Source organism: Tyto alba, unplaced genomic scaffold, assembly GCF_018691265.1.
Source record: "Tyto alba isolate M040663 unplaced genomic scaffold, T.alba_DEE_v4.0 Super-Scaffold_14, whole genome shotgun sequence".
In the NCBI taxonomy this organism is placed as follows: Eukaryota; Metazoa; Chordata; class Aves; order Strigiformes; family Tytonidae; genus Tyto; species Tyto alba.
This window is the reverse complement of record NW_024881276.1, coordinates 13,809,506-13,836,292: the sequence shown is the minus strand read 5'-3', so window position 1 is coordinate 13,836,292 and position 26,787 is coordinate 13,809,506. Positions and strand designations below refer to the sequence as shown.

The window sequence follows — 26,787 nt, the reverse complement described above, 5'->3', positions numbered from 1 at the left end:
ACAAAAATCTTATCCCTTAGGTTAGTGGCAGTTTTCTGTCTTCATACCTGCATTAACTACCTGAGGCTTTTTTGCTTAATCTTTTATTAATATTGAAGGTGCTTGTGCTGTAAAAGACGTTACCTCTGCTTTTTTCGCTTTATATCAGATTATATAGTTTTTAATCTGCTCTTCCCCCTCTTCTACTCCTGTAAATTGTTTTTTTTTCTTAGCGGTCTTTGCCTGTGAGACTTTCCCGAGAAGGCAGCTCCCCGGCCTCAATAGGTGTCTTTCTGTCCAGAAACGTTACTGAACTCTGCGAACTCCTCTCTCTTTCGCTCGGTTCTATTGCAGCATGCATTTCACATCTTCCTGCACTACCTGAAAAAGAACAATCAGCTGCTCACATGCAGCTCTGCTTCTGCTTTTTTTTTTTTCTCTCCACACCCTCCCCCCCCCAAAAAAAAAAAGCCACCACCAGAAAAGGCTTCACCATCACTCTTCATCTGATCATTTTATCTGTTTTCCCTCCCAGGCTCAGCCTGTCACCGGGGTCTGTGGCGGCTACCAGGCTGCGCCCCCCCCGCCCCTCCCCTCAGGGCCGGGGACAGGCGCGGGGCAGCGGCGGAGCTGCCGTTGTTTTTCCCCGCCGCCCCGGGGGCAGGGCCGGGCACGGCTGCCGGCGGGGGCGGAAGGCGTGGGGCAGCAGCCCGAGGTCCCCGCCTGTCCCGGAGACGGCGGCCGGAGCCCGAAGCGCTATCCCTCCCCCCCCCCCCCCCCAGCACCGCAAAAAGGCGAGCCCCTTCCCGGGGCGCCCCGCCACCCCCTCGGGGACCGCCGCTCCGCTTCCTTCCTCCCCGCCCTCCTCCTCCTCCTCCCCCGCCGCCGCCGCTCCCGGCGGCCCGAGGCGGCGCAGCGGCTCTGGCGCATTCTCGCGACACTTCCCGCAGCGCCGAGCCGCGCCGCGCCGCTCGCTCCGGCGGCAGCAGCAGCCCGCGGCGGGGGGACCCCGGCTGCGCCTCGCACCTCGCCCTGCCGCTCGCACCGGCCGGCGGGGGAAGACGCCCAACCCCGCCGCTCGGCAGCCCCCGCCTCCGGCCGCCCCGGCTCGGCTGCGATTTCTCCCGGGCGACCCAGGTGCCTGCCCGGAGCTGAAGGCTGAGTCCCTTCTCTCGCCCGATTTTTTTTTTTTTTTTATTTAATACATTCGAATACATATGCTGAGGGAAGCCGAGGTGCTGCGAGCAGGACGCAGAATGCAGCCCGGCTGCAGCGGGTGCTGAGAGCGGCGGCCGCCGGAGGAGGGAGCGGCTCTGTCAGCAGCCTCTTCTCCTTCCCGTGGCGGCGGCTCGGGGCTGTCTCTCGCCCCCTTCGCCGTGGCCAAGCCGCCTCAAACTTTCAGCCTGTTTCCGCCGCCAGGCAAAGCACAGCTCAACATAAATGGGTGAGTTCAAGCCGCCGGCTCCGAGTTGGCGGTGCTGGGGGGGGGGGGGCGGCTGGGGCTCTCCCGCCGGGCGGGTGGGGTGCGCGCCGCCGCGACGGAGGGCTGGGGGCGGCGGAGAGGGAGCCGGCCGCCAGAAGCCTCCGCTCCTCCGCCTTACGGCTTTTAACTTCTCCTCCCCTCCCCCGGCCGAGTCAATAATTGTTTTCATGTGACAGGGCGGAGAGGACGGGGGGTTTGCGGCGGCGGGGCGAGGGCCGGGCCCGGTGCGTGTGTGTGTGTGTGTGTGTGGGGGGGGGGGGGGGATCCCGAGCGGGGCTGACCAGCACCCGCTGGCCGGGCCTCGCCGCCTTCCTGCCGGGCACAGCCACCCCCGGGCGTGGCGGCGGTGTGCGAGTGTGTGTGTGTGTGTGTGTGTGTGTGTGTGTGAGCGGGTGGGGTGGGCGACGGACACCTCCGCCCTGGGCGCGCAGGTTACGCTCCTGCGGCCGCGGGGCTGCCGGCGGGGCGGGGACGGACGGACGGACGGACGGACGTGCCTAACCGCCCCGCCGCAAGGGGGCGGCCGTTGGTTGCGCGTGGTGGGGGGGGCCGTTGGCTGCGCGCGGCGACCGCTGCCCGTGAGGTGGCTCCAGCGGACGCGGGGAAGAGGCTGCGCCCGGGGCCGGGGCCGGGGCCGGGGCCGGGGCGGGCAGCGGCCGGTACCTGCGCGGCGTGGGCAGCAGGAGCGTGGGGGGATGAATTGGGCCATTATGCGGGGCGAGGCGGCGGCGGTGCCAGGCGCGGGCGGGCGGGCGGGCTGGCCCGCGGCTCCCTCTGCCCAGCACGGTGCCCGACGGAAAATGAGGGATTGGAGAGAACAAAAGAAACCGCCGGCTGTCGGTAGGCAGCCCTGGGTGTACACACCGACCGGTGTCTGAAGGCAGCGGCCAGGGGTGCTCCAAAATACCGGCGGTTGGATGTCCTCGGGCCCGCAGCTGCCGCTTCGCTCAGGGTAGTGCAATGCTGCTGGAGTGGGGCGGGGGGGGAGCCCGAGAGCGGTGTCACTAAAACAACTAAATATAATGTGTTATGTGGGCAGACACGTTACCCGATTTTACCTGTTGTGATACATGTTGGGAATGTAGTAAGAAAAAAACCCCATCTCTTTGTTCTTTGAGCGGTTAGTTGGTGGAGTGCTGTCAGAGCGATGCGCAGCCGCTCTACCTGTACGTTCCAAGATTAAGCACCGGCTTTTTGCTGCTGACTTCCAGTTAGTTCTCCAGTTCAGGCTGAAACGCGTTCATCCCTATGCAACTCATTCAGCTGTATCTATCTGGGCGAACTCTAATGCTGCTGACATTAGGCCAGCATCCCAGACTGCCACGTTTAATTGCGCTCATTGTAGAAGACTCTGTTAGGGTTGGTTTGCCTGCTGGCTAACACAGCTCTCAACTTCTGTAGCAACAGATGAGATTTTAAACATAGTGCTGTAATGAGGTGTAGGGTTTATATCTGCTGAATGGAGCAAAATCTGTGTTCAGTAGGGCATGTCACAGGAAGGAATTTTAAAAATATTTTTGTTTTCTTATCCTCTCTCTGTGCATTTATTTCTTACCTTTGTATTGCAATACACTTTTCCGTTTTTTTTTTTTTTTTTTTGATTTCTGCCTAATCCATAGTCCAAATATTAGCGTTTTTTTTAGTTTCACAGTTCAAAAGATTAAGAAAAGCGGTAAAGGACCAGTGAAGTAACGTGCATTGATAGAGCTCTAGAAAGGTTTTTGAATACTGTAACTTAGCAGTGAAAGCCATCTTTTTTCCTTTTACCCACCCTTCCCTTCCCTGGGCTGGCCACAGTTGTACACATCTGGCTTCCTTAAAGCTCACTTAGATCACAACTTTCCCATATCACTGTAATTCAGTCAGATTTTTCTTTGCAAAATGGGAGTGAAGGTAGATACAGTTTAATTGTTGTTCATATCTTTAAATGGTAAGTGATCCTTGTAGTTTAGAAACAAATTAAAAAATTGTGTAAGGAAGTGAAGATATGAATAGTATGAAAGCAAAATCTTTCTAGCAGATATCAAGTGGAAACAGAGTCTTATTAAAAACATTTTTAACATTGTTAGCATTTCTGAAATACATTTTAGGTGCAGAATAGGTGAATTCCTTATGTGTACTACACTGTTAAGATTCCTAATCTTAATTCCTATTTTTAAATTACTTGTATGCCTTCCGTTTTAACTGTTTATATTTTCTGTATGACACTATATATTGTTATTAGTTCAAGCCTGTGCATGTATATGTTACACATATGCATATAGTAGAGTTCAGCGTATGGCCCCAAGAGTTTTTACAGCACGTATGCCAAACCTTGTAGGAAATACAGCTTCATTGAGGTTTTATGGGCTCTTCTGTGACATTACAGTTAGAGTATCTTAAAGTGAATTAATTTACACTTGGAATGGACTTGTCAGAAGACTTGAGTGAAATAGTGGTGGTAGTTGTCTAAACATAAAACGGGGTTAAGGCAAAGGCTTTAAAGGTAATTGTGAATACAGTGGAACAAGCTGGGTCCCCTTCCTTAAATGTGTGAGAAATGAAGAGGTGGTGTTTTGTGGGGTTTGTGTGTATGTGATTGTTTGTTGTTTGGGGTTTGTTCTGTTATGTGTGGGGTTTTTTTTGGCATTTGTGCTTTTTTCTTTTTCTTTGTTTTTTTTTTTTTTTTTTTTTTTTGTTTTTTTTTTTTTTTTTTTTTTTTTAAGACTATTTAGAATTGCATATGGTTAGAGAACTCCTCAGTCTCATTTGCAAGAGCTTTGCATTGCCCACATACCAGGCTGTGCTCCTGTAGCTGGAGGTCCAGAAAACAAAGTAAGAAGAAGGTATGGTAGCTACTTGGAGGAAAAACTGGTTTGAAATGCACGGCTTATCAAATTTAGAAAATGCAAGAGTACAAGTCTGCTTCTAGAGAGCAGTGTTTAACTGCCGTCATCCCAAAACAGCTGAAGTTGTGCAGCTCCTTGTGTCAGTTGAGACACACCTTCCACCTTCTGTGGATGAAAGAAGATCCTTTTTTCTGCTGTGCAGTCTTTGCTCACCTTCAGAGCACATACAGTTTAGCACGTTAAGTGGGGTATGGATCCTATATAATAATACCGCTGTGAAACTAAGCAATCGAAGCCTTCATCATGGTGCTTGAAAATACCAGGTTATAAGTAAACGCTTTCATCATCAATATTGTTTCATCTTAGTATTTTTCAAGGAGTGCTTGAGCTTTGCGGTTGGGAAAGGGGAAGAGGGGATACATTGCTTTTGTTTATGTGAAAACATGTTGATCACCTCTGCTGTTGTCATAGTTAGGAGTTTGGATCCAGAGAGTCTTGTGCCCTTTGAACCAGTTAGCTGTCTGCCAGTATTAGTAATCTATTGTCTGCATGGTTTTACATTAGTGGTTGAGGAAGATGCTTTGCTGTGAAATACCGCAGCTAGTTTTTGTACACCAAAGGAATGTTACGCCAAGAAGTAATGTAAAAAAAAAAAAAAAAAAAAAAAGAATCTAATCTATGCTAGAGTCTGGTTGTTTTGTACTAATTACAATCCCCTTCCTGTTTTTTTTCCCCTAACTACTTTTTTTTTTTTTTTTTTTCCAAATTCTCCTCTATCCCCTACGCTCAAGTTCAGCCCTGCTTCCCTCATAAACCCCTACTTTTTATCTTTTTTTTCTCCTCTTCTCTTTACGTGTTTCAGACATGCCATTTCCTCTTTCTCCCTTTCTCTTATCGAAGCATCAACAGAGGGAGCACTCTGAGCACATTTCCTGCCTGTGGGGCCACACTGACCTCCAGCAATCGAGAGCTGCGCTTGCATCAAAACTTCTGCTTGGCCCCGTGGCAGTGGGTTGGCCAGTGCTCACTGCAGCCGGAGGCCTGGGGAGGTCAGCTGGGAAACTCTTCAATAACTCTACGCTTGTATATAAAACGAAGCATTTTTGAGGCCTTAGCTTAGCAGAAGTTGTATAAATTGCCCATGAAAGGTGGTAGGTGTGTTTGTGGTTCTTGACTACTTTTTGACAAATTTTAAGTTCTCTCCAAAATGGTGGAGATTTTGGAGCCTTTCAGCAAAATAGCTTTAGGATGTTTTTAAATAGGAATAGCATGTGTCATTCTTGTCATCCTTGAAAATAGTTGAACGGTTTCAGCTGAAGAAGGAAAAATCATAACAAAGATGATTAGCATGGGTTTTTTTTTACTTTGATTTTTTTGATAAGGTTTTTAAGCAGCTGTAAAGCAGCTTTGTATAGGAAATGCTGTGTAAAAATCCTCCCCAAGCTGTAAAAAGTCTTTATTCTCCTTCTCACATGGGTTGTTAACTGATTTTAATTCTTTTGTTGTCATTGATAGGTTTGTCTCTCACAACGAGGCAGTTGCATTGGAGCTGTTCAGAATCAGATCTACCCTTGTTTGGTGACAATATTTATACAGCCAGTGAATGTCTTCACAGTTTCAGTTCACGTGGAGTTTTCAGAAATTGTGATAAAATAATTTTAGTAACTTATATGAAATTTCATACAAAAATAGCTGGCACAAAGCTTTTTTTTCCTAGAAATCAAGAGATATTGACATATCTGTCATAAAAGGTTGTCAGAGTTGCCTTCCAAGTGGATCGAGGTAGGGTTCTGAAATAAAGAAATATATAAATATACGTGTATATGTAGAATATTATGGAAATGATTTCTGACTGTGCAGTCGTTTTTGTATGTTGGAATCGCTTCTGCTTGCCCCTTTCAAGTAGCTCTTTTTAGTGTAAGTTGTTTTTTTTTTTTTTATTAACTGTTGCTTTTAGATCAGAAAGTACGATAAAAAATAGAATACTTAAAATAGATTGTTTCTTAAAACAGCAGAATTCTTGCTTTTTTCTGTGCTAATCAAAGATACATATGTAGAAAATTATGGTAGAGCTGCTGGAAAAGGTATTTTTTTCTGCCTGAGTTTAAGGAAATATATGAAATAATTAAAACACTTTATTGAGAAGCAGTTTTATTTTGATATTAATGCTGAGTGCATACAGATTTCTGTTTAAACTGCTACTAATGCAATATATGTGATTTATCTGTAATGTTATTCAGATTGCTTCGTTCATAATTGCAGTTCACTAGATGTTAGAGGGTGGGTTTTTCTGAGAATACTGCTGGTAATCCTTCTACCAGCAGTGTATGAGAATTCATATAGCAGATCAGCATTGACCTTGTAGATAATGTGTTGACTCCTTCCCCACTTGAAGGGGAAGGAACACGTGTTAGGAGGAGAAAAAGGAGAGCTTGGTAATATGAAGTGAGCAGCTGAAATTTCAGGTCTGAAATGTTAGAGGTCACCGAAGTGCTGAAAGCAGGTTAGCCCTGATGGGATCAAAGGAGAGAAAACAGCCACAGAGATGGTATCTGTTGTTTTGCTCTGATATTGCTATTATAGAGCAGGCTCATAAAAAATGATGGATTTTGTATGGTTCCTGTCTGTGGTGTTTGTTGGGTTTTTTTAATTTTTTTTTTTTTAATCACAGAATACAAAATCCTGGACTAGTGAGTTGATGTTTTCCCTGGATGCAAAAGCAGGAAGTAGCTGTAGGGCATATCTATGTTCTGTACACTGAGGAATGATGAAAGAATATATTAGGGGGAGGGGAATGAGAGAGCAGGTATCGAGATTCAGTAATTCAGCTAATGTAAAAGTAATTGCTGACAGTCTGCTTCACACAGAGAGGAAACACAATGAAAGCTTTAAGTCCCTATGTGTGAGAGAATAGGCTATACTGCAGTTCAGTAGTCATAGTTTATGTTAGCAAATGGAGTTGACTCCCCCCCCCCCCCCCTCCTTTTTATTCCTGATAATTGAGAAGCATCAGTAGAAACCAACTCATGAGAATGCAGTGGTAATGTCCACTTACAGGTGTATGGTGAGATGACTGTTGTGATGTCTCAGCTATGCTTTGTTCCTAACATAATTTTGCCTTAGAGAAAGGAGCATTCTGAATGATGAGTGGTGGAGGGGGAAAGGATGTCTTTGTTCTCATTCTTACAGCAGTTTGTATTCCACTGGGGGTATCACTGAGGATCTGTACTTCTGTTTTAGGATGAAGAGTTGTGGATCAGAAATTATGTCTGTGCTGAAACAATTCTCTTTAGCAACAATGATAGTGCAGTATAGAAAGCTGAGCAGTTATATGAGGAAAATATCCCTAACTTCTAATTTATCTGTTGTGTCAATATAAAGAAATGCCTTTTGAACTCTGCCTTTGAATTTCATTAGAAGTATTGTACAGAAGGAAAAAGTTCCTCTATCTCCTCACTCTTTCACACTGTGCAACTAAGTCACTTCTGATGATTGAAACCAGCTCACACCAAAACCAGTGTAAGTCTGTTAATTTATTTGAAGACCAAAGTCAGCACTAGTGTGTAGCTTCCGAGGGAGCTAAAAACCAACCAAACCCAACAAAAAAATACCCCAACAAGATAGAAACCCTCGTGGCACGTTGTGTTTTCCACTTGCAGTTTACAGGCACTTGCTCGTTAATTTACAAAGCAACATGTTGGTGCTTTTTATTGATAAAAAAGTCTCAGACACACACAGAAATCACTTCAGGGTGTTTTCCTGCTTGTTTTGGTTTGGTTTTGTAGGAAGAAGTTCTTAGAAGTCAGTGCAACTGCTGGTGCTATTCCGTGCTGTATCAACATCCACTGTCAGCCTGACTGTCTTTGCAGGTAGCACTGTCTTTTCACATAGCTAGATTTATAAAGGTTTTAGTTAAAAGTAGAAGAAGTACTAGAGTACAAATGTACACATACAGAACTTTTTATTTTTGAGCCAAATGTAAAACCATTCTTTGAGATTTCTAATCTAGGTTTAAATAGAATATGCCTCTATCTGTGGTTGCTGATTCATCCTCACCACTGGCAAGAAACATTTTTAATACTGTGGTAATTTGGAAGTACTTTTTTGTTGTTGTTGTTGTGTTGTTTTGTTTTGTTTCTGATAGGCTTGTGCAGCATTGAAAATTTGCTATCCTTGTGGCAGATATAAAACTGGCAAGCATCAGGAATTCAGCTTAATTTTTCAGTGTTTTTCTCATTCCTGCTGTTCTTTTTGTGAGGTCTCACTGAGCTCTTATTGATCCATTAATGCTCTTCTATTTCCCACTGTAAAAGGGTACACCAGAAATTCTGAAGTGTGTCCAGAAAAAGATGCTTTTGTTCTGGGGTTCCATTATGACAAGTTTTAAAAAAACTTTTTGCTGTCAAATTTGGAACATTTATAAAGAAGTGTTGTATGTGTGGCCTTATGTTTCCAAATGTAAGGATTAATGAATTGGCTTGGAAGAGTGGTGATGCTTATTTATAAACAATATTTGAATGTTTTATGGATAAAGATCGATTACCTTGATATTTTTCTTTTTTCATCAGGCATTTCTTATGAATGTGCCCTTATTGTAATCAACAGCTTTATGGAAAAATATCCTTCCAAGACCTTTCACTCTACGCAAGACAATCTTAATTTCCTATGAAATAGTCTGCGTACTGTATTTCAGTGAGATTGCAGAACTGCAGTGTTTGTTGAATACAAATATCCAACTTTTTTGCTTAAACCATCAGATTAAAAAAAATCCAACACACAAACCAGCCAAAACCCCTCAAAAAACTCCTACCAGAAGAATCAAACCCTAGAAGAACCTCACTTTGTTCCCATCAGTTTTTGAGTGACTGGGAGAAGGGAAGGAGAAATGGTGTAGAGAGGAAAGCGCTCTAGTCAGGGTTACGCTTGAGAAGCCTTGCCTTGTGTGCCTGATCAAGCAGTTTGTGACAGTGGCTATTTCTGAACATCTGAGAGTGAGCACCAGTACTTCCAGGCAGGTGTGGTCCTGTTCACTGGGAAAAGAAAATTGCACCATGTGAAGGCTGTCCTGGTAGCAAGAAATGTGTGGAACTTCACTTGCTGATATAATGAAAATTTAAATTCTGGTTCCAGAAGAGTACAAAAGATGTCTGCAAATTTGTGAGCCCCCATGACATAAAAGATTTTTTCCCTTAATGGCATGCACCATGCTTTATTCTTCAATTTTAATTTTTGTTTGAGGAAACATCAAGCTGCCAGCAGTTGTTGAGAGTGCTGGCTTGGTAATTTACAAACTTATGTGTATTTTTGGTTGCTTGTGAGAAAGAAAAGGTTAATCACTATGCAATCTTGAAATCTAGAGTTGGTTCAGACTTAAATATTTTGGTATTGAAGTCAGATGATTTAAACTGGCTCCAACTGGTAGATTGGAATTATTTTGATACACTTCTGTGCTTTTTGTTACATTTTTGTTTAATGAAATGGGCAGTATTTAAGTTCGATTTTGTTTTAAGATTCTAGGCCTTTTGCTGCATTGAGCTGATCATTTAACTAGTTCAGTCATCAATCTCAGTCTGATACTAGATTTTTTTAATCTTGATTTCACTGTTAGTTGCTGTATTAATGTTGGAAATGTGGTCTTTGTAGCTATTTTTGTTAGTAACTTTAATAACATAGTTAATTTTTCAGGTGACACAGAGCTTAAAATTTTTGTGGGTTTTGCTGGATTTTAGCAAGTTAGCTTATACATTTGACAAGAGTCTCAGTTGCTTCTTTCTTTTTGTAGCTGTCTTGTTGGTCACAGTGAAACTGCTCCAACTTCACAGAGATAGCATGTATTTAATACAGGGATTTTTGAGTATAGTTAATCCAGTTTAGTTAACTGCTATTTTATTGATGGAAGGTCTTAGTACAGTAGAAAAAAAGTACCTTCTGTGACTTCTGCCTTGCTGACTGAGTGCTGCAGAAGGCTTGAACTGGATGTCCTGCCTGATGAAAAGAAATGCACCTTTGAGCTGCCAACTAATTTGTACAAGTAGGATCGGCTCTTTCTGTTGCAAGAAAAAGCCATTCAACTGGGAGAGAAATGTTACTGCTACTGTCGCTGTCGTCTTTTGTTACAATTGTTTTTAATGTTCATCTGCCTGGACAGCTGCTATTTCCTCCTCTGTCCAATAATCTCTTCTAAAATGGGGAAGATCTTTATTTTCTTTGAAAAGTTATATAAAAGTCCCTTGTATCTGCTGATCATTTAATTAATCAAATACCTTTATTTAGCTGCATTTAAAACCAGTTGAAACACACTTGTCAGTTTGACCACTGAGGTCAGTGTGAATGGTCTTTATTCTGTCACCTCATACTGCCTTTCAGAATTGCTTGCTTTGATTTACATTAAACATGCTACTTATTTTAAAGACTACAATTTTTGTGTGTGAAGCACCTATTAACAGTACTTTTTGATTAGTTGATATCTCTTATTTTGTTGTGGTTCATGGAAGATTGAGATAAGATGCCATCTAGTTCATGATGAACTATGGTCTGACAATTTAAAGTCGTCTGCACTGGTTCCAGAGTCATGAGAGATCTATTAATAAGTATTCTTCCACAATATATTTGATAATTTCTTCACAGTTGTGCAGAAAATAGTCTTGTTTGTTCCTGTGTGTTTCTTGTTCCTTCACCTCATTCTGTCAGAAAGCAGTTGCTTCTCTTCCTATCACTTAGAGGTGCACGTATTATTCTTTCCCCTTGCAAGTTGTGCTTCGTTGTTGGTTTGGGTTCATTGTTTGTTTTATTTTTTTTAAATAAATCTACATCCCTTTCTCACCTGTTTCTCAAGAAAGATGCTCTTCACCTTTTTTTTTTTTTTTGTATGTTCAGATACCTGCTGCTCTGTCATCTCTTCTTTCCATACACACTTCCTTTAAATTCATCTTTCCTTCTCTCTCATCTGTCTTTCAAGTGCACTACTTCTCTTTTTTTAGGAAACTTTCCTATATACTTCACTTACACAGTCTCAAAACTCCCTGTATTAAGATGCAAAGATACACAGAATTTTGAAGACAATCTGAGGTGGAATACAGCAAAACTGTGGGTGGTCCTATATGAATTTTGCTTCATAATTAGGGAAGGAAGAAACCTTCATCTGGTTTTCCATAAATACAGTGTCAGGAAGGAGGAGGATTTGCTGTCTTTTAGAGACTATTGATTTAGTCCACTGATTTTTTTCAGAGTTGGAATTGGTATACTGGAAGATAGATGTGGAGGTGTGCGTTGCACATTGTGTTTTGCTAGACACCTCTGATACTTTCTGATGGAAGAGTGGTGCCTTTGGTGTGTGGAGAAAAACAGATTGTGGAAGTTTGTTTTTTTTTTTTTTAATTTGGAGAACTTAAGAGCAGGATGTTTCTATTTGAAGTAGACTTTTAGTTCCTGTCTGTTCAAGTCTGTCAGTGTGTGTCTTAAGAGCCCAAACCAAGGAACTGATGTAGATGCAGCCTTAGAAGACAGAGATCTTAAATGTAAGAAATGCTTTTTGCCTCTCTAGACCCTCTGAAATGTAGGAATAGTTTTGGCTTCTGATTTCCTTAGCTCCAAGAGCTTGTATCATTGGAAACCACGGAAGGTCATTAGAAGATTTTTCAAATGGATGGAGCCCAGAAACCTTTTTCTTAGATGAGGGAGAAGTAGAGCTTTCTGCCTAGCCTTGGAAGAAGCCGTCAAAGTAGATAACATTCAGTGACAGCATTATCTCTGTCCTCTCTAGTTCTCTCACTTGTATGGTTTTAACCTGCACACTGCCTCCTAGATGCCACAGAAAGATTCTATGCCAGCATCTGAGGAGGTTCTGCTCATCTAAAGTAGAATCTGTCTCATTGTCCCTTCCTTGTCCACATGCTTTGTTCTGTTCCAGACAGTACCAATGTTGGTAACTGGGGGTGGATGGGAGGAGGAGGTTGTCAGAAGAATAATTACTTATGAAACAATAGGGTTCATTGCCTCTGTTTACTTGGGTTCCACAGAGCTCCATCCTGCTGCCTCCTCGCCTTTCTCCCCGCATCCTCAATGCCGCGGTAGGCTCTTCTGTCTGAATGCTGACTATTGTTTGTGCTTTGTCTCCATAAGGAGCTCTGCTGAGCATTTTCATTGAACCAGCACACAATGGCTCACATTCCCTGTTGGAGTAACGCTGTCATCAGGTCACAAGCTGTTCTTGCTCGCAATGAAAGTCAGTGACAAGCTTTCAGATGCACTTGTTTGGCTTGCATCAACTTTTGCTTTCACGATTGTTCTTCTAAGGAGGAGCTCTGTGTAGTACCTCCTTTTTGGAGGTTTATTCTAGTCAGAAGTGTTAAAGAAGATCTCTTGGAAGTGAGAGTTTCTTCAGGTGAAGGAGACTTCTTGCATTATCTAACCAGCTACCAGAGGTACCTGTTAGCAGAGCTGTGTCTTCTGCCTGCAGCACAACCTCTGCTTTCTGAGAGGCTTTGCCTTGTTCAAAATAAAGAAATTTTCTCTAGAGAAAATGAAAATATAAAATGTTAATGGCAGTGCCTCCTTGCCCAGGCCTAATTGACACATGGCATTTTGAAAAGCACAACAAAAAAGCTAATGGCTGTGATATGGGAACATTTTTGTTCAAAAGAGCAAAAAGAAGTATGTTGGTTTCTGAATTCCATTTATTGTGACATCCAGAAAAAATTACCTGCAGAAACCTATTTGAGCTGAGAAAACAGAGGCATTAAAGATACCATCTAAAACTTATTTCTCCAGAATTGCATCCTGAATTATAAAATTGAAATTTGAAAGCTTTTTAATGCACAGAGTCAACACATCTTATCTGATATCATAGTTAAGGTTATTTGCCCAAGGGTTGCCTGGGACTTGTGAGTCTTTGTATGCAGTAATTTCTATTTCTAAAACAGCATTTATTTTTTTTTTTTTTAACACTATTGCTCTTATCACAGTTTGAAGAAGAATAAAAGAACCTGATGTAAAAAGACAAGCTGCCAAGGATTATAAGCAGCAGCCTTATGAGACTTAATTATTAATCAACAAAAAAATATATTACTGAGTGATAAAGGTGTTACTTTAATCAAATGTGGCCTTCCTCTATTGTTGCTCACATATTGAGCAAGTTAGGGTTTTCTTTTAACACCTTAGGTGGCTTTTTGCTGTCTTTCAGTATGATCTAAAGGTTAATGGAGATGGTTTAATGCTGGCATACAAATCCTGTATTGGACCATAGTGGTGAAATGCAAATTGCCTGTTGTCTGAGCTCTTATACTTAGGGCTATGAGCCCCAGCACACACATAGCTTTTACAGCTCCTGTAATGCCTGACAATCTGTTCTATGTGGAAGCATGAGAGTAAGTGTCCTTTCATTTGGCTTTTATTATAAATTATGAAACTGCTGAGCAGTGCCATACTGGGTCTGACCTTCCTCTAAATGAGAAGTTTTGTAGATTGAAATGCTTGGATTTATGTAAAAGATTGTTAGGAAAAAAAAAAGAAAAAAAGATGATTATTTCTTTTCTACATCAAGTCCAGGTTCTCACTGTTGTATAACAAACACATCTCTTTGTGACAGTTTATAATGCATCAGTTAAAACACAACTCTGGTTTGTAGTCTTAACATTTGGCAGGTCCAATCATGAGGTCTGCTGCTAAAGTAAATATTTTGCACCTGTTGTCTTAAAAATAATGAAATTCCATGAAACGAAGGCTTTGACATAACTTTGAAATTATTGTAAGACACCATGTTTGTCTGCAGCTGGCACTACACAGCAAAGGGCTGTAAGGTAGTCCAAGGATGTTGACTGTATCAAACTACTGCTGCCAGCAATGTCTTCTTGCAGAAATTGCCACTTCTAACAGCAGAAATACCACAACAGGATGTATCTGTGCATCACTTTTCAGTCTAGTTACTCAATGTGAACCCATTTTTATCAGTACTTCAAGCAAATGTGGCTAAGATGCAGAGGAGTATGTTGTGTTCTCCCCATCCCCCTGCTGTGCAAAAGGGTTGCTACTTTTGGCAAAGATGAGTGGTGATAGTAACAGCTTAGGCATCTATAGTGAAATCCTTCAAGCTCATCTGAGATCATATTCATAATTACACTCATGCTTCTAGTCTGATTTTAATGAGACTAGGTGAATGTTACTGTTCTAGAAGCTCTGAAGTTTTAACAACTGAATGCTATGCAGTACACAATATGAAGATTGTGAAGAAATAATTGACCACAATATCTTCTTGTGTTCCTGGGAGTGAAATGATGCTGTATCATATAAGTGAAAAGGTAATTGTTCCCTGGCTTTCTGATTTTTTTATCTGACTTTCCACCTCAGTGCGTATCCATCAACAGCTACAAATATTACCAAGGCAACTCTGGAACTGGAATCACGTGGCAATTATACTGGACTAGTACTTCTGATTAATCTTAAACAGCAGTTATTTTCATGGCATCAGCTTTTCTATCCTGCTTCCTTTTTATGTTGATACATGTATTCAGTAGCAATTCTCATGAATTTAGCCAAATAGTAATTTTATTTATAGTTCTAGTTATATTTAGCTGCAGTCATTCTCCTTTTTGTTCTGAAGAAGTAACTAATATCATTCCTAGCTTCTCAGTTGTCTGAGAATGTGATTTAGAAACTGCAAGAGTAGCATTACTAACAAGTTTTTGTGAATATATAGTTTGTCAAAAGGGAATTATTTGTCTTTGCTTAGCTTAAGTTACAGTCCTCTTCTTCTTTCCTATTTATCCCAGCAATGGGTATAATCCTCTATATTTTTCAGACTTTTAATTATTTTAATGGATATCGGTGGAGGCAGCAACTCATGTTAAAATGATGATGTTAAATGTTTGCTTTTGAATCGAGTGTCTTCCACTTCTTCTGGATGGCTTCTCATGTGCATTAGTATCTGAGGGGAAGAACAACGTTAAAACAGGTGAACCAACTCTCAAGACAATTTTGCCTCTAAGAGGCACTGTATTACTTCAGTTACATGTTAACACCATGTGCGTCATCTACAAGCCTGATGACAATGTGAACCAAAAGTAAACTTGTTGGTGAACACTGTATACTGGGAGTATCTGCTGTAGTTGAGAGGTACTCTGGTTGATAGAATCAGTGAATTATGGTCAAGCTAGTCTCTTTACTAGCAACAGGTTGATTCTAGCAGTTTGTTGTCTGAGGCAGAAGGACTACTTTGCCCTGCAGGAAAAGCTGAATTAATTGGTGGAATTCAGGTGCTTCCCAGACTGCCAGCCACATGAATGCCGAAGATTATCTATGCAATCTTGCTCTTTCAAAAGGGTTAAGGAGATTTGGCCCAATAAAATCTAACATGTATTGTTGGATCCAAAGTGGTATATAAGGGAGCCTTTGGGAACATGGATGTAGCTGCTGCCATTTACAACTACCACAACGATCTTTTCTTTCCTTGCTTACTCTGTAGTTGCATGTGCATGCACATCTCTGATGATCGCATGTGCTTTGGCATATTGTTTAAAAGTTTGTATCAGAGATATGAGTGTGACATAATAAATTTGATGAGAGGCAATGGCTGTGATAGGCCTAAGAAAAGCTTAACAAATTCATAACGTTTATTGGCAATACCTGCCTGAAGTTACTTACCACAGAATTGCTATGAGAGGTGTATTTTAAATGAACATACAGAAATACAAATGCACTGACTTACTGTTGTTCTTTACCAAACTGTAAATGCAAGATATTTACAATGAACTGTGGTCGTACCAAATGCCATAGCTGGAATATAAAGTATTTCTTGTCCTGCTGGGTGAATTCCACTAGAATAACTTGGTGTTTGTGTTTTTTAAAAGCTGGAGCGAAGCATACCAATCCCTCTTTGAAAAACAGAAAACTAGCTCTCCTCTTTTCCTGGAGGACAGCTCGGGCGTTATGTCAGTTGGAGTGGCTTCAGCTCTGCTGCTGCCCAGAGAAGAGTCACATCAGGACAGCCTTAGACCAAGTGCTCGCCCTGTCCTCCAAACTAGGTTTTGGTTGGTGTCCTCTGCACAGCTCCTCTGTTTCTCTGCCTGCACGTGTGTGTACGTGTGAATTGCACTCAAGGGGTCTTCCTCTCAAATCTTTCTTCCCATCTGACCTAAGTTCTCCTCGCTACCTACTGCATTTCCAGCGAGCGTGCAGACTGGGTGAAGAGCATTTGTGGCCTGTGGGAAGAGGCTGGGACTACAACATAAAAAGGTCCATGTGCAGGATGACTTTGGTGGCCTCCTCTGTAACTTCTCTGCTCTTTGACGGAGTGATTCAGTGAAGATACTATTCTAGGACTATGACCTTTAGCTCCCCCTCATTGTTTTCAAAGGGGAAATAGGAAAATATAATGTAAACTGAAAGCTGTTGTCTTAGCAGAGGAGTTGCTGGTTATCATGTAGCGTGGATTTAACCTCTTGAAGATTGAATAGTGCAGGTTTTCCTTCTGATACTGTTTTTTTTTCTCCCCTTTGAGCTTTTCTTTTTCATGAAGCTAAATCCTCGTAAATACTTTTAGCAGAGAGTGTTACTCCCGAGAGTAAGTGTTGCAAAAGAAAAGAAATGTTAAAAAATGAACAAAATTTGGAATTCATATTTCAGGAAAATGACAGTTCTTTGATAATTGCTTGCAATCAAGCAGTTACAAAATGTTTAAGTTATTTTTTTCTGCCACAGATGTGCTATAAAACTAAGATCTCAAGCTTTCTTAAAAATCTCAGTTGCAGTCTAAACTTAAACTGTAAAGTTAGGGGTATATTATTGTTATTGTTGTTGTTGTTATTATTTTAAAATTGTTTTTTGTGTTCATTTGAGAGGTAGCATGCAGCAACGGACATTTCCATTTTGGTAGAGTGATGCTTCAAAGGGCTGTTCAGTGGCTCCTTCATATAGAATTATAAAGTGTAATGAATTGACAGAGTTGAGTCTTTACAAACTACGGATTATTTTGTTCTCTGGTCGAAGAGCCCTGACTGAACTCTTCTTCCTTCCCAGATGCAAACAAGCATTTAGTTATCATCATAGAGAAGTTACAGCATGATGCCTGCGATAGCTGTGATAGTTTTTGATAGGAAGGACTTTTGGAGCCCCGGATGGTAGTTCAGTGTTTACACCAGTGCATTCCCCTTTTGTCAGTGCTGTGCCATCTGCAGTAAATCATGCAGACCTTATATGACTCTGTCTTCCTCCTCTTCCCTCAAACATATTTGTACCACAGCATCCCATATGTGATTGGCCTGCCAGCTGCTCAGTGATCCTAGAGTCCAGAAAACAACGGCCTTGTAGGTCTCATTTTGTCTTCAGGCCTTCTGGCGCTCCAGGTCTAGGTTAGGAAACGAGTGCTATTGAATGTTTGGGAGTTCTTTTTCTTTTTTTTTTTTTTTTTTTTTTAATTTGAGCTCAGAATGTGTCATGTGTTGTCATTTGATTTGATAAAAGGTACTGATTTTTTTTCCTTCCTAGTGGCTCCTAATGTTTTACTAAGAATTTTATTGCAACCTGTTGTATAGCAACATTACAGATTAACTTTTTTTTTCAGAAGTATGCCCATAAGCACTAAAAATGTAGTTCACCAGTTTACACCTAAATCTCTCAAAAAGAACAGCACATTTGAAGTAATCTAATAAGTATTTGTTACCAAATGAATCTTTGTAACTGTTTTATAAGTGTGGTGTAACAGAAAGGCAACACATTCCAACTTATTGATTAATAGGTTTTGATAGCTGATTAATTTACCGGAGGTGGTAGAGAACACGGATAGTCACCAAGGCCTTACTGTAGAGGCTTATGCAGAGCATGACATAAGAGTAGGATTGTGTGATGCCTGTTCATGCTGTCAAGTCTTTGTTGCTTCTGAACAGTTATCTTTATGCAAAAGAGAAAAGCTCTGCTGCACTCCCTGCTGAGGAAATGTAATTTTAACTTTAATTTAAAGCTTGAGTCTAGAATATTTGAAGGTAGTTTGTCTAGTTTCAGTTCTGTTTTTTGGGGTATGCCAGTGCAACACATGTGTTTATCATTCTCAGGAAGCTCTGTGACTAACAAAAGTCAAAACATGAAATTTACAGTAGAGAAGCTCTTAACTCTTTGACTGCCGTGTCTAATACACTAGTTTTAAGGTGTGCATTTGTGTGTGAAACCATGCTGCTGCAGAAGGTGGTGTTGCCATATGGATGCTGTTACTTGGGTGGAATAGTGCCAGAGACATTAATAACATTTCCATTGTGCCTACACACTACAGATGTCACCAGGAGCTGATGTAATAATGTAGTTTTTGTTGCACAGTAGCAAATCTCTGTTTCTTTTCTTGATTCATTTCTTGCTTGGAAAGACACTGTACAGTAATTGAAGGTAGCATAAACTGAGATGCTTCTGTCTTCAAATATTGGTGGCATTATTAAAGAAATGCTTATTCTGACTAGGTCAGTTTTAAGAGATCAGATTTCACTTGTAATTTTAAATGTGGCATGGAAACAAAATAATCAATAGGAAAAATGCTTGTAATTATCAACAAAATAATTTCATGTGTATATTCAAGACTAATTTGGGGAGTGAAAGCCAAGAATAGTTGAACTTTTAATCGAGAGGGTTTTTCCAGATATGCCTATTTTAAATATAGCTGAGAGGTTAGGTTTCAATATGTGGTTCATAGCATTAACATTTCAAATTTAGTATTTTGAACCCAAACCACTAAACATTAAATTGAAAAAAAATAATAAAAAAAAAATCTTTGTCCCTGACGTTGCAGTAATGAGTTGCACTGCGCCAGTCTCCAGCAGGGTTGGTAATAACTAGCTTTAATTCTCTTTCATGAGTTTTTATGTTACAGTTTGGATTGATGGTAATATAAGGCTAGGAATAGCTGATTGTGTTGGCATGAGAATGAACATTCTCCTTTTAGATCAAAATAAGTTGAATAGCTTTTGATATTGGATTTCATTCCTAACATGAAAAATGCCTTCTTCCAACAGAAAGAGTCTAATAGCTAGAGTTTTCAAGCTAGGGCAGGTTTGACTTTCAGGCATCATGGGGTGCAGTATTTTGAAGAAAAATGCACCAAAAAGGGAAGCCAGATCTGTCTGTCCCAATTTTGCCATTTTATTTTGCTTTTGTTTTAAAAGGGATTTGTGTTTTGGCTGTTAATGTAACAAGCTGCTTACCTTGGCAGAGTTGGGCCTAAAACCAGCCTTCGTTGGTTAACAAATAAAATTAGTTTGAGCTCACTGTCCATGGAGTGTTTTCTCACATCAAAAATCACTGTGCAAATTGGGACGCTTTAGTTTGGTCCCTGAGGAGAAATCTAGCACAGCACTTCAGGAATGAGGTATGTTGTACTTGCAGATGTGGAACAAAACTCAGATCTGCTTTTTTTTTCTTAGCATATCTGGATTGATGTTGTCTCCAGTATCAATCCAACTTCCATGAAGAAAAATTTCACCTCAAAAGAAACAAAAAAGATTGACTGGCAGAATGAATTTTTCAAAACACAGTATGAGAGGGTGGCATGGTTTAGCATACTTTAGAAAATGAGCTTGATTTAAAAACTGCAACTGCATGGACCTATAAATTCTAAAGCACTTTTAGGCTGTCATATGCTCTGCAAGCTTCAGTAGCGTGATAAATGAGAATTTTGAGTGATCTCAGAAGTGCTTTCCTGTCAGTTTGTCACAATCTGCACATTTGTTAGGTGTGCTCTTACTCCTTTTTCCAAACTGTGCTCTTGGTTTCCTTTGAAGCGTTTATAAACATCTTGATTGTGTGGTCCATTTTTAGTGACTCATATGTCTCTAACAGCTTACACACACTTATGTTACAGTAATCAAATTCTCTGAGAGGAGACAGCTTTAAAAAAATATTTATATGTGTTTTTTAATAAGTGGAAAATTTTATAGACAGAGAAGAGCCTGCATGGTAAAGGGGTTTTTGTTTGTTTAATGAAACTTCCAGTAAAACAAAAGTGGTTGAACAGCTGCAGCTATGTGTATATGAATTAGTGCAAGGCAGCCAAACTTCAGGAGGATAACTCCAGTGCCTCCAGACTACCCGAGCAGCTGTAGAGTCAAATCAACAGCCCTGTCCTGCCTTTTGGTCTCTCCTCGCAAGAGAGAGAAGGTAATTAGTAAGAAAATTAAACTGACAAGAATCATGTCAGTCTTGCAGCCTTCTTAGGGGAAAACTGCAAGCACAGCAACACGTACTAGAGCCCTTTTAAAACATGGGACTTGGAGAGTGGGAGAGTTGTTAGCCTTGCTTCAGTATGTCTTGCTGCAGTCTGTATGTTGAAGAGTGTTTGAGGAATCAGCAGTTGGAGCCAGCCCGAATCCCTGCTCTCTTGCCATCTCCCCCTTACAGCTCTCTAAGCACCTTGTGATTGCTTAGGGAGAACTCAGAGCAAAGCAGTATGTAATTGCATCCACAGCAAAATGAGAATAGGATTTAAAAGCTTCCAAAGTAGGGAGGAGAAATGACTTGACATATGCAAAAAGCAGTATCTAAGCTGAGTCCTGAGAGCAAGTGCATCTGAGTAGGCTGACTAAAAATGAAGGATACAGGGCCTTGCTCGCAAAAGATCTTTCCTGGAACTCAACCAAATTGGAAACACTCTGCTAAATAGTCTGAAGTTTGCCTTTTTTTGAGCCTGAGTGCTGTTGTGTTCTGTGGAGATTTTAGATTAAAAAAAAATGTTTAAAAATTTAAAAAATTTTTATTGGTGTGAGATTTAAAGTAGTGTGTGTACCTTGGTGCCTCTGCCTGAATCCAGTGGTCTTTGGAGAGATAGTGTAAATACCACTTCAGAGCTGACTTCACTGTTTTCTCTGGGGAGAAATATGCATATGTGGATAATATTTATGCTATTTGTAGCGACTTCTGTTGATATTTTAGAAATATGTCATTTTTTTATCTTTTTTTTTTTTTTTTGTATATTCTCTAAGCTGGAATGCTTGGTTCAAGTTCAACAGATTCTCGAGTTATGTAGCAGTTGGCACAGAAGCAGTCCAGAAACTCCACCAAAGGTGGTGCGGAATGGCTCAGTAGTTGTGGTGGTATGCTGCAGAGCATCTAGATGGGTTTAAAAACTTGTTCAGTGCTTGGGCTTTCCAGATCTTCTCCATGTCACGGAGTCTTCAAAAGCCCAAATCCCCAACTTTTCTGAATTAAGGTCAAGCAGAGTCTGTGCCCTTTGAGGCAGGATTGGAGACTTCCAGAATGGCGAGTCTGGAAGCCTGAAGTTTCTGACTTCTGACACCAGGAGGAAGGCTCCTGCTCCACCTCAAGATCTGCAATTACAGGGCAGATTCAGTGCTCTTTTAGGTGATAAAGAGTCTGGGTGCTCCATCCAGTGAAGTGCCCAATCTGGCTAAACCTGAGCAATGCCGGAGAACCAGGAGAAAGTGGCAAGTGATAATAGTAGGGAAATTCCTGGCTGTGGGCGATGGAGACTCCCATCTGCTGACCTGACTTGTCAGGGACTTGGATCTGGAACACTGTGGAAAGACTGCCAAGGCTTGTCTGGCCCTCAGACTACTACCCCCTGCTGCTATTCCATGTAGGATTCAGTGGTATTGCCAGGATCTGGATATAGCTTCACTGCTGGATGTAGGCTTCAGTGAGATTGCCAGTGATCTGGAAAGTATCAGTGGTGACTATATGGCTCTGGGGTGATGGTCAAGGGCATGAGAGCCTGGGTGGTTTTCTTCCTGATCTTTTTGGTGAGAGGGAAGGGTGTAAGGAGGAGTGGACAGATCCTGCAGGTAATAATTGGTTGCATAGCTGGTGTCAGCAACAGAGTTTTAGTTTTATGATCATGGGACCCTCTTTGAGGATTGCTTGGGAGGGATGAGATCCACCTGACTAAGGGGGACAAAAGCATCTTTGCTAATAGGTTGGCTGATCAAGTGAGGGGAGGTTTAAAACAGTAATGAGAGGGGACGGAGAGGATGACCAACAGTCTTGTGAGGAAGCAGTGGGCCAGGTTGGCAAACAAAATGTGTCTGGTGATGCAAACAGTAGGGACCTGGTAAAAACAGGACTGAAGGGGGCCCTTCCCACGCATACCTGTATAAACAAGGAAGTGCCTTTCAGAATTACAGGGAAAACTCCTGTAATCTTCTTGGGAAATCATCACGGCTGGCTGCCTCTCTGAAATGTCCGTGCTTTCATGCATATAGTGTGGGGTGCAAAGAAGAGGAATTACATGTCTGCATGCAGTTGCAGAGTTATGATTTTGTTGGAATCATGAAAATATGATGAGATAGCTTGCATGACTGGAGTGCTGCAGTAGATAGATACCGGTTCTTGGGGAAGGGCAGGCTAGGAAGGCGAGGAAGAGGAGTAGCTCTCTATGCAGCAGAGCAGCTAAAACGCATGGAGCTCTGCTGTGGGACAGATGATGAACCACCTGAGAGTTTGTGGGTTAGAGGGCAGACCAGTGCGGATGATGGGTGTCCCTACAAACCACTTGAACAGGAAGTAGTTGATGGGGCCTTCTTCAGACAGCTGCAGTAAAGCTCACGTTGACAGGACCCTGGCACTCATGGGGCATTTCTGATATCTACTGGAGGGATTGACTAGTTTGCTTATGACCTGGGTGTGAGCAATCCAGGTGGCTTCTGGAGTGTGTTGACTGTTGGATCTCATACTTGCAGAAAAGGAAGAACTGTTTGGGGATCTGAAGGCTGAGGGCAGTCTTGGCTGCACTGATCCATGATATGGTAAAGTGGAGGAAGGGGGGAAAAAAAGCAGAAAGCAGGATTGCAACCCTGGACTTGAAGAGGGAAGACTCTGACCTGTTCAGGGGTCTGCTTGGAAGAATCCCACTGGACACAGCTGTGGAGAAAAGAGGGATCCAGGTCAGCCGTTTAGTTTTCAAAGATCACCCCCTCATGGCTCAGTAGTGGTCTGTCCTGATAAGCAGGAACAAAAAGGAGACGTGGCAGAATGCCTTTGTGGATGAACAAGGATCTTCTGACAAAAATAAAACTTAGAAAGGAAGAGAGTACAGGAGGTGAAAGCAGGGAGAAGTGACCTGGAACGAAGTACAGAGAATGTCTGTGTGTGCAGGGTTGGGGTTAGGAATGTCAAAGCCCACCTGGAGTTGAATGTGGTGAGGGATGTTGTTGTGGGTTAACTCCAGTGGACACCTTAGCCCCACACAGCTGCTCATTCACTCCCCCACAGAGGGGCAGGGAAGCAAATTGAAAGAATAAAAGTGAGAAAACTCGTGGGTTGAGATAAAGACAGTTTAATAAGCTGGTTGGGAGTAGTCAGCATGGATTTATGAAGGGGAAGTCATGCCTGACCAATCTGTTAGCCTTCCATGATGAGATCACTGACTTGGAGGAGGGGAGGACAGTGACTGCTGTTTACGTTGACTCCAGCAAAGGTTTTGGCACTGTCTCTTGTATCATCCTCACTGACACACTGATGAAGTGCAGACCAGGTAAATGGATTGAAACCTGGCTGAAGTGCCAGACTCAGAGGGTGGTGATCAGCAGCATGAGGCCCAGCTGGAGGCTGGTCCCTGGCTGTGTGCCGCAGGGGTGGATAATGGGGCTGATGCTGCTCAGCATCTTCACTGATGACCTGGGTGATGGGGCAGAGTGCAGTCTCAGTAAATTTGCAGATGTTGCAAAACTGGGAAGAGTGACTCTCCAGAGGGCTGTGCTGCCGTTCAGAGAGGCCTCAACAAGCTGGAGAAATGGGCTGACCTGATCGTCTTGAACAAAGGGAAATGCCAAGTCCCACACCTCGGGGGCAACAGCCCCTGGCACCAGTACAGGTGGGGGCTGAGTGGCTGGAAAGCAGCTTTGGTGAGAAGGACCCTGGGGCTCCTGGTGGACACCAAGTAGACCACAAGGCAGCAATGTGTGCTTGTGGCAAAGGCAGCTCCCAGCTTCCTGTTCTGCGTGAGGCAGAGCATTGTGAGCAGGTAGAGAGAGGTGAGACAACTCTCCTCTTCTCCTGTTTTCTGGTGCGGCACATCTGGAGCACTGCGTCCGGTTCTGGGTTCTCCCGTACGAGAGCGAGATGGAGGTCCTGGAGTGAGTCCAGCAAAGGGCTGTGGGGAAGGTTGGGGGATTGGAGCATCTGTCATCTGTGGAGAGTCTGTGGGAGATGGGCCTGTTGAGCCTGGAGAAGAGAATGCTCAGGGTGATGTTGTTGATGTGTCTGAATAAATGGTGTGGTAGAGCAAGAAAGTGGAGCCAGCCTCCGCTTGGCAGTAGACAGTGAAAGGAGGAGAGGCAATGGGCACAAATTGAAATACAGGAAAATCCATTTGAACAGAAGATCACCCTTATTGTTATAATGGTCGAGCACTGGAATTTCCATCTTTAGAGATATTCAAACCCTGGCTGCACAAGGCCCTGAGCAACTTGCGTTTTAGCTGTTTCTGCTTTGAACAAGGACATTTGACTAGATTGTCTATAGAGCTGCATTCCAACTCATGTTTTGTGATTTGGGTCATAGTTAATGGGCTCTACCTGCTAGCTGATAATAAGTGGATTGCCACCAGGGACTGTCTGTCCCAGGATAATATTCTGTTTAACATCTTTATCAATTACTGGAAAAGGCCGTGGAGTGCACTCTCCATAAGTCTGTGGCTGATACCAAATTGGTGGAGCAGTTGATGTGTTATAGGCTGGAGGGACCTGAGGCTTCAGGAATTCTAGTTGTCTGTCCTGGAGAAGAGAAAACTTGGGAGGGCTTAGTGGCAGCCTTATAGTACCTATAAGGAGGTTATTAAGTAGATGGATTTGGGCTCTACACAGCACTGCATGGTGGGAGGACAAGACCAATGAATGTAAATTGAAACAAAAAAGATCTCAGTGGTCTCTTGAGAGAAAACTTTTTTCCCAGAAGGGCAGTCAAGCAGTGGACTGGGTTGCCCTGCATGCCCTACCTCTTTCCTTGGAGATTTTCAAGACCCACCTGGACAAAGCCTCGTGTACTCTGGTTTGACTGCAGAGCTGGTCGTGCTTTGCTCAGGAAGCTGGACAAGTGAGCTCCTGAGGTCCCTCCTGGCCTGAATGACTCTCATTTTTCAGTTAAGTTCCAGTGATAAATTTTTCAAGTTCTGTTTGTAAGTCAGCTTGTAATGCGTGGTGCCACTCTCTCTTTTGCTGTTCATTATGTAGTTTAGCAGGCCTCCTGTGAGCTGGCTTTATAACGTTCATGGACTTTACAGAAGAAACAATGGAAGAATATTATCAGCCACAGCTTTGTGTCTGGAATGTATCCAAAAGTCAGAACACTCTTCTAGCTGTGACTTGCAGGCTCTTGAGGAGGGAGGGGGATGTTTGGCATTGTGACTGTGTGACATTTTGAGGGTGGAGAGGAATAACTCTCCTTTCCTGTCAGCTTAATTCGATTTAACATGCAGGGCTTGTTGTTTAGGCAGAACTTTTTTGCTGTCTGTGGTATAATGGTTAGCTTTGCTTTGTGAGCTGTATTACCTGTTTGCAGGCCAGATCTTGCAGGGTTTACATAGTACAGTCATTTGTGCAGAAAGCAGATGCCTGTTACTAGTTCTCATTTTGCTGTTTCGATGGTTGAAGTGCTAAATGTTTGGTGGAACATCCTGTGGCATGGTTTTCCACTGAAGAAACAGAGTAAGGCTTTACAAATATAGCTATCTTTGACATTGCCAGTCAAGCTCCTCTTAGTAGATATTTGATGAACCACTAAATACAACTATGACTTCCATATTTGAACCACCCAGCTCTATTATTTTTGATTCTCAAAAGGTTTTTTTCTGTCTTATGACTTCCCTAATTCTTTACAGTGACTCTGCAGGATAAATGACAGTCTACAGGGACTTTGTTGTGCATATGGCCTCAACAGATAGGAGGATTCTTTCAGGGGGAAGACAAAGACACACCATATAATGGTAGCAAGCTTATAACACACCTTTGCTTGATAGCAGACATTCAGAGCAGTAGGAATGTTTCATCTTCACATCTCTAGATGCATAATTACACGTGAAAGTAAATTTTTCTCCCACTGGTGAAACCCTGTGAGAGCATGTTCATACAGCAAACCTCTGTATTTCTGTATAAACAACAGTGAAACTCAGCATGATGCAAAAAATTCTCAATAATTACTCTTTAGGTTAATAGTGATGTATCTAGTGAAGTAGGTGCAGTGACCTGGAATGCTTATGGATTTGAGAACCTTTCTGAAAATAAAATGCTTTAGAAGTCCCATGAGCAAAAGCTAAAATGTTGTCCAATAAATAAAAAGAAACTTTGTAATGCTGCCAGAGTAGATACTACTGAAGCATCACAAATTAATTTCCTTTAAACAGTAGAGAAAAATGCGTGCCATTTGTTGCCTTAGCCATGATGGGCACTCATGTGGGTTTTTTTTTTTTTGGTCTCCCAGAAGCAGTTCTCCACAAAATGTTACCATTACACCTTGCGTATTTGATGTCCTCTCTTGGTTAAACTGAATATACCACTTTCACTGAGAATCTATAATTGT

General features: G+C 42.3%; 1 protein-coding gene across 5 annotated transcripts in view; it reads left to right on the top strand.

Annotated features, from left to right (window-relative positions):
• Positions 1-873: 873 nt before the first annotated feature.
• The window catches only part of SH3KBP1 (SH3 domain containing kinase binding protein 1), a 229,800-nt gene continuing 203,886 nt past the window's right edge, over positions 874-26,787 (top strand). For 3 of the 5 annotated variants that reach the window (XM_033010036.2, XM_033010035.2, XM_042788561.1), the window contains exon 1: positions 2,229-2,302. In XM_033010036.2, the coding sequence (XP_032865927.2) occupies positions 2,263-2,302 (40 nt within the window). In that variant the 5' untranslated portion in view covers positions 2,229-2,262. Of the gene's footprint in view, positions 1,424-2,228; positions 2,303-26,787 lie in introns of those variants that run through there. The other 2 variants (XM_042788560.1, XM_042788563.1) reach the window with 2 other exon arrangements.